Source organism: Vanessa tameamea, chromosome 9, assembly GCF_037043105.1.
Source record: "Vanessa tameamea isolate UH-Manoa-2023 chromosome 9, ilVanTame1 primary haplotype, whole genome shotgun sequence".
Taxonomy (NCBI): domain Eukaryota; kingdom Metazoa; phylum Arthropoda; class Insecta; order Lepidoptera; family Nymphalidae; genus Vanessa; species Vanessa tameamea.
This window is the reverse complement of record NC_087317.1, coordinates 5,222,151-5,230,487: the sequence shown is the minus strand read 5'-3', so window position 1 is coordinate 5,230,487 and position 8,337 is coordinate 5,222,151. Positions and strand designations below refer to the sequence as shown.

At 31.0% G+C, this 8,337-nt stretch overlaps 1 protein-coding gene across 5 annotated transcripts in view; it reads right to left on the bottom strand.

Moving 5' to 3' along the window:
- Positions 1-10: 10 nt before the first annotated feature.
- The window catches only part of LOC113395015 (G protein-activated inward rectifier potassium channel 3-like), a 38,692-nt gene continuing 30,365 nt past the window's right edge, over positions 11-8,337 (bottom strand). For 4 of the 5 annotated variants that reach the window (XM_026632532.2, XM_026632531.2, XM_026632534.2 and 1 more), the window contains 5 exons: positions 7,819-8,008; positions 6,587-6,711; positions 4,195-4,300; positions 3,352-3,733; positions 11-2,213 (listed from right to left, as the gene is read on the bottom strand). In XM_026632532.2, coding sequence (XP_026488317.2) covers positions 2,135-2,213; positions 3,352-3,733; positions 4,195-4,300; positions 6,587-6,711; positions 7,819-8,008 — 882 coding nt within the window. In that variant the 3' untranslated portion in view covers positions 11-2,134. Of the gene's footprint in view, positions 2,214-3,347; positions 3,734-4,194; positions 4,301-6,586; positions 6,712-7,818; positions 8,009-8,337 lie in introns of those variants that run through there. The other variant, XM_064215897.1, reaches the window with a different exon arrangement.

Below are 8,337 nucleotides of genomic sequence, written 5' to 3'. Positions count from 1 at the left end.
TTTACAATACATTACGAACTGGTACGACGGTACATATTGTTATTTATATTTGTAACAGGGGCCGTATTTAAATAGGAAATTCGATAGAGTCACGGTCATTCAATTCGGCATTAATGCGACATTGAACTTTAAAATGGAATTTTTTCTATCTTTAGTTTGACTTTTGATAGAAAAAAAATTAAATCTATTTTTTTTTTAAATCTTATACACTAAAAGGGAAACATGACAGTTTCTAATTTCACTAGAACGATCTAAACAAATACTTGGTCACATACAACCCTGTTTCTCTTGCAGTTTCGTTTCGTTGAAGTAGACGAGGTATGAATGTGTGTGTTGATAAATATGTGTAAAATAAAATACTGAAATCCAAAAATCTAAATATTACTTTCAACTAAAATAACTCCCTAAGATAATTTATTTTGCAAGGTTGTTTAACCAAAGTAAAACATAAAAAAGTTGACGAAATTATTGATAGAATGCAATGATATTCTAATAACTACTGATTTACTAAAACATCATTGATAGAATAAGTAAGTTGTTATCGAATTCATAAAAGGAGAGGTATTCGATTGTTCCTCTGTTTACGTAAACGTGGTTAATATAGTTCGTGGATTTCCATGTTATAAAATACGCTGGGTAGACAAACTTAAATTCTTCAGGATTGTTCAAGCTGTTTGCACTCGGAATATTTTTCTAATACCGTATTATTATTTATCAGTGACAGTATCCACATTTTCTAGTTTTGAATTCTCGATTCTGAATGTAAACCCACAAATCATTTAAGTAACTGTCAAACTGCTCTACATGTATTGCTGTGATTCGGTTTGATTGACAAAGTGAGCCAGTTGTATTGCAGAGCCAAGATACATTAAATTCTCTTGGCTGGCGGCGTATTAATGAAGTAAGAAGTTCTTTATACTATAAAAATGCCAGTGCTAGTCGCTAAGGCTAAGGCGAACATTTTCTACTAGATTCATTTAGCCGTCTTCTTTTCCTTACAAACGAACTTCGGTGTAAAATAAAACGAATTTCAGTTTATAAATTAATAAATGAATGAAATAATTGGATATTAAAACTCACAAAAAAAGTTTTTATTATTCTTTTGAATATTAGTAATATAGCTTTGGCTTGGAGCCAAAATAGTACAAATGCTTTCAAACAATTTCCGAAGCGCAACATATGTCATGATTATTTTGATCATTTAATACACGTTTTTTATTATTAATAATCGGATAATCGCAAGATTAACCTGCCAATCGTCATCATGGTGGTAAGTGGTACCTTTCGCATTGTAATATGCTGCTAGTGCGCTGCCAACGGTGAGATAAGAATGGTAACGTATTCAAGTTCTACTTTTAATTAGACCGTAAATAAATAATTACACTTATTTATCTAGTAAAATCACATTTGAGCAGGATCAAAAAATACATTTCGAAGTTATTTGTTTTCGTAAACATTTTTTTAACAAAAGGTAACTTAACAGACAGGATAATATTGCTATCCTTTTTTATTCAAAACAAAATAATGCAACGGCAACACTTTAGGTTCTGTTAATTTAGTGTAGTTTAAAATATATTACCACAAGACAACCAGTCCAGTTTTGGTACAATTACTTTAAGTAAAGTTATTTATATGAATTTTATGAATTGAATACAGAAACTGAGAGATGATGATAGTGTTCATAGATCATCTTATTCTACTTGAATGAAATATGAGTTGAATTGATTCGAATCCTTAATATTTTTAACACTATTAAAAAATATTTGTAGTACTTTTAATAATACTTTAGATATCACAAAGTTTCTCTATGCACAAGTACATAGTTGTTGGCACAGAGCTTTTTCATTGATTCTTATTTCGAACACACTGTATAAACAACATTAGTGAAAAAATCATCTATTTTTATTTCTATTCACTCATCTCATGAATTCTCTTAATAAACGTGGTAACAACCACACAGACATACATTTTAAGAATTAATCTACTCCCTTTTTTAAAATTACACTTGAACTATATTATTTTTTTAAGTTAATTCTTGTCTATGGTTAATACGTATCCGTATTGTATCCGATACCATGTCTACTTCAACCTCGCTGAACCGGACGTGTGTTCTTATCCTCGGGTTGTCTCTGCGTCAAGCGTCGGTGTCGGCTGACGTCACGAGGATGGGTATTATCGGAGTCTGTTCTGCTATTTGGTTGTCGCTCGGGGATCTGGAAATCATAAACAAAACTTTCACTCAATTTTTAGGACCTTAATAAATATGTCGCAAAATTTAAAGCTACGTAACAAATCACTAGCACGTGCAATGTTGATAATAATGTTAGGAGTACCCGTTGAATCGAATCTCCGATTCTCTAGTGGGGATAGTGTCAGATATAGAACATTGCAATACAAATGGCGATCGCATGCGAAAAATAAAATTAGGTTTTAAATGCTCATTTAAATAAGGTTTATTTAGAAATTTAGACATGCATGATTTCAACAGAAATTGCCTGAAAGAGAGCTAAAATGATGGTAACACATGAGGCGCGGGATGACTATCTAACTCTATTCAATAAAGAGTATTTAAAAATATATATTTCCAGAATATTACTATTTCTTATTTCCTTTCAACTGAACCCTGAAGCTATTATTATATTCGTGTTCCGTACATCGGTAAGTTATTAAAGCTACAATTACTATAGGTATAAGGTTGCAAAGTCGAGGGTATGAAGGTTAAATTAAATTTCCGGGTCCAGGTGACATTTGGCTTTATATATAGGTAACTCTAGTCGGCAATGTCTTGTATATACCTATTTCTTGAAATACTGTATTCGACCTTCAGTATTGATGATGTAATTGTTTTTATAACTTTGGTTGGCGGAGAAGCTATTCAGCTACCTGATGCTAAATGGTCACCACTGCATATAGACATTAGTGCCGTAAAAAATTAAAACAATTTCTTACATGGGCAACATGCCACCAATCACAGGAACTGAGATGTTATGACTCTTGTGCCTGTAGTAACGTTGGCTCACTCACCCTTCGGCCAGGTACACAATGATGATGAATGGATGCTTACCAAGTGAATAATAATTTAACTTTGAATGATTACATTTTATGGTATCATTACAAAACGTGAACAGGTAATAAGTAATGAGGTCATTAGCTCAAGTATATGAAAATAAGAAATGACCTCGTATATATTTTGCGTCTCAGTTAGTATTTCACATGACATTTACGTCAACATGATTAAAAAAAAATTATCATCAAAGTAATTCTATTTAATAATGTATGAAAATGAAATTGCTAAATGTTAAAAGCTTTTCGATCTCAATATTTCAGAAATATTTATAATTCAAAACTCACTTTTTAATTTTATTATGCTCAATTTTCTGGTCATTGCCATTAGCATGGTTAATGCCATTGGGAGTCAGACCGTGGACCTTCTTCATGCTCGCATGGCTATGGCTTCTATGCATATGATGTTCTTTGCTATCAGGTATGCCGACTACTGAGTTGTTTTTGATGTAGTTTTCGTGACCGTTCTCCACCGCCAGGTGTGTGTGACTGTACCTGGTCTTCTCGTTGACGTGTTGTACGAAGTTATTCTGAGCCATCAACCTGTTCTCCCTTACTCTTGCTTCTGGTATCTTGATCTCGATGTGTTCGTCCAAAGACATCGAGTCGACGGAACTCATGTCTAGTGTGTCGTTGGAGAAGGTCTTTGGTATTGTGCCCAGCATACGATCTGAAAAGAGGTTTTATTTTAATCTAATTAATTACTAGTAATAAGGATTCCTAATTGAATGAAAGAGATAGAATAATAAGAAAATAGTATGAGTGAAAGAAATATTAAAAAATATTGTCAGGAGTGGCGGAAAAAGGGAAATAAAAAAATTAATAATAATAACATATGTTTATATGTTATAATCAATTAAGCAAATTGTTCTAAAATCGGAATTCAGTATATTCAATACAAAGATTTTGTTTCTTAGAGCAAATACGTTATATTTTAAGTCACATAAATAAAAATAAACTTATAATAAAAATCAATATTTTATTTATATCAATTTAAATGCACGATGAATGTATTAATACAAATGGATATTCCATGAATACGTAATTTTCGATATGTTCTCGGAATTATAAGATAAACCATTAAAGCATCCTTAAGACGTTGTCAAGGAAAAGACGAACGTATATAGGTACCTAATTTCTGCGAAGTAGAAACCGTGGCCCGCAGCTCGTCGAGTTGCTTAGCGGAACATAGTGGAGTATCCACTTCATACGTGTTGTTAAACCTGGTGTAATCAACCTGTAATAAAAAAATTAAATTAAAATTTCGTTTTATTTTCAGCGTACGTATCACTTATAATAAGGGTTTTCAATAGAATCTATATTTATTAGGTGAGAATTTAACATTTAAATAATCTTGTAATGTGACAATTCAAAGGTACTTGTAACAACTAATTTCAATACGATATGTTTTTAATGACTTTAAATATGCATACATTGATAACCTTGTATTCATTGTAAGAATGTACGACACAGAGCAAACGATGAATCGCTGTATGATGTTTAAAAATATGAATCCAGCTCGCTAACCTCTCCACCGTCAGACAGAGGTCAGTTGTATTGTGCAATCAATTTTGAAAATAAAGAATTCCTTTTAATCTCGTGACCACGCCCCATCGAAACGTCGGACAAAATCAAAGATATTGCCGCGGTTTAATCCCGAGTAATACACAATAATTATATATAAATACAATGACATACATCAGAGGTAAAGAACCGAGACCACTCGGTCTTTGCTTTAACTTTGTTATAGGATTCGGTGACGTTTTTAAGACGTAAATTCCAATTTTTAAAACGTAACAGCAGACTAAATGTGCTGTTATTGGAAAAAGCCATCCGTTCCTTTTAAGAAGAGGTGGTGTTTATTATTTGTGAATAAACATGAGGCAGTAATTCATTCGATACATGCAGATATCCTCACGAAACGGAGCACGTGTAAATCCGTCCTTTAATGCCTAAAGGACGGAATTACACGTGCTTTATATTAATTTTGATGACCATTTTATCCTCGGTTTTTAAGTAACGTGAGATATAATGTTTTACTTAAGTAAAAATGTATGAAGCGGGTGACGCAACGATTTCACGATTTAATGCGAAATCCCACTACTTTTTAAATTTCACAGCTTGTGACATCAGCGATGATGTCATTATAAATGCACTTTTTTTTTAATGTAATATTGTAATCAGTATATATATATATATATACTGAAATGTAAAGTTCGTAACAATTTAAATCGTGTCTCTGTTTTAAAATTAATTCAAAGACAACAAAAAAACCATATATATCTAATAGGAAACTAATATTTATGCAAAGATAAATATGACCGTACCTATCAAGTTTTTATAAGTAAAATAATGACTGTCAATATTATACTGGTATTCGATATTTATCTATGTTCTAAGATAGAATATTGTATATATTTCAAATATTCAATAAATAAATTCAAGTAAAATTCAACTGTTTTTTTTTTTACTATAGATAATAATTGTATGGTAACTTTAATATGAAGCGGTAGGTACAACGTAAAATCAGTGTCTAGACAAAAACGATGGACCTACTTTGATTTAAAAATAAATTATTTGATAGCAAAATAATCGATTTCTTTATCGTAAACGATAATAATCGATTGTAAGAATGTATGTGTGTATTAAGTATTATATTGTCAAGCTCTTTAAGTACTGTGAAGAATTAGGACTTCATGAAACAAATACATTACTAAACATTGTTATAACGAATTGTCTTTGTTTATTTTTTGTCTTAAGTTGTCATGTAATTAATTTATTATGAAGTGAAACATGCTTTAAATGTTCTTTTGTCATTTTGATATTTGTATATTGATAACACTATTGTAAAAATGTTTAATTCGAATCTTAAATGTGTGTGTGCGCGCAACCACAGGGCTCAAACACTCTATTCCTATTTCCTTGACTCTATATATACTATATATACTATAATAATCAATCGCACAGGACCAACGACTTTGCGTGATTTTTGAATAAATATATAATTATATGTATCTATAATTACGAAGGCTTGTAATATAGCGGTTAAAAAAATATGAATCGTTGAGAAAATAATTTTGATCTTAGTTAAGTCGTAATAGTATTTAATGGGTTTTCGTTCTTTATGAATTTTATGAGATTTGATGAAATTTTATTCAGTTGATTAAGTCAGTAATAAAAAATAATATGAAGTAGAAATAATTCAACTGAAAACACTTAATTGGTTAGAAATATTTTATATGTTTATTCATATAATATAAAACTAAGTTCTGGGCGCTTTTTATCATTATTGTTATTAAAAGACTCGAAATATAATTAATTAAATTTATTAATTTTAAGATATCTTCACAAGAAAATAGCTTATATCTTAAGTTTCAATTTAACGATTAAAAAAAGGTGAATATAAATATTTTTTAAACGAAGTAAATGACCTTGAAACTCGAGAGATTAAATTAGAAATCGTCACTGCCAGACCTTCTTAAAATAGATAATATATGAAGTGGAAAAATGTGAGACTGCCTACCTCATACTCTCCTGTGTCTTTTCGGAATGACACCATTGTTTCAAAGCGATGCCCCCACTGGATCTCTGATGGTAGATAACTGCTTCGAGCCTGCGTTGTCATACCGGTTGATTCGATGACTCCCTCTGAAAAATCAAAATTAAATATGACACTATTTATGTTAAAATGTACCGAGTTTGTCTATATTTAATAACGTCCAATAGATTTTCCAACAAATGGTGTTTAATGGCTGGGCTAGTATAAAGAATGCTGTCTTTTTAAAGATGACGGAAATAAAACATTATTTAACTAAACTGATCATTCTTGCGACAGTCAATTATATTAAAATATAATATTGTATACCGAAGAAATAATAAAATTATTGTGTATATCTTACGTGATATAATGTACTAACAATTTTTATCTTGTGAAACCAATTACTACACAGATCAGGATCAACATTTTTGATTTAAAGAGACATTTTACTGAACAATAGATTTATATTCAGCTACAAAGTTCACGGCAAACATACGTTCGTCAAGGAAGTCCTAAGAATGGACCGTATTAATTAAGATAATAATTATTTAATTTCTATTAATACATTTAAGAACAGTTTTACGTGTATTCAATTATAAAAATCGAATGAATAAATTAATTTGTTTGTATAAATATTATACAATAATAATAACAAAATATCCAAAACTATAGTTTTAAGATAATGCTTGCATCATTAGATTGTCTTCAATAAGTCTAAGTCACATTTTTGACGGGTCAGCTACTACTGGAGGTTATTTTAGGATTTTCTTTTAAATCTGATTGACGGCTCTGTAAAATGGACCGCCGTATATTTTATCAGCTCTTTATTGTTTAATACATCTGGAATGCTATCGTGTGTGTGAACTCGTTCGTACAACTTTGTATTCCGTTGCCGAAACAGAACATATGCGATAGAACGAACCTGTAAAACGGACTGCTGCGTGCCTTACCTTATGGTTACTTAAGACGCACCTCAGTATATACTTTGCCGGCTTTACGTATCAATGCTGATATGGGATGATTAGTCAAACAACGCTGTCTTTTTCTTTTGAATGTCAAATCAATGACTACAGAAAGAGAGAATCAGTGTTTAACTTAACACCCGCTAAACAAAGCCCGTTATGTCTAATCTATGCTAAGAAGTGTCGTAAATAGCCGTTAAATGCCTTTAAGTACGAGAATTCGTGTTTTAAAAATATATAAAAGCATTAACTTACCTAACATGACTACTATTTCAAATCTTTCTCTCAGCATGTCGGAAGCAGAAAGGTTATACAGAGGTGACTTCTCATTGATCTTGTGCACAATGGTCATAGGCCAGATAAACATTAGCCTGTCTTCCTCTCCGTCAGCCCCCACCTTCAACTCTTGCTGGTAGAATGGCAACATCTCTCCTTCTCTTGTGATCTGCAGAGCGTGATAAATACGTTATTGTAAGATGTAATTAAATAAATATGCTTCCACCAGAGTTCTAACTAATAATGTCATGCATTACAAACATGCAATGTGTTGTTAAAATGTTTGCAGATATTTACAATTAGCTTTGAATATTCAAGAAGTAATTTTCTTGAATTATTATAAACAAATTAATAAAAACTTATTTATACATTTTAGTCCCAATAACAAACAATTTATGGCTACGTCTACAAAAACACCCAAAATGATTTAGTAATTTTGTTGTCAAATATTATTACTACTTAAAGAATTAAATTTCTCAGCATTAAATAAATGAAGCG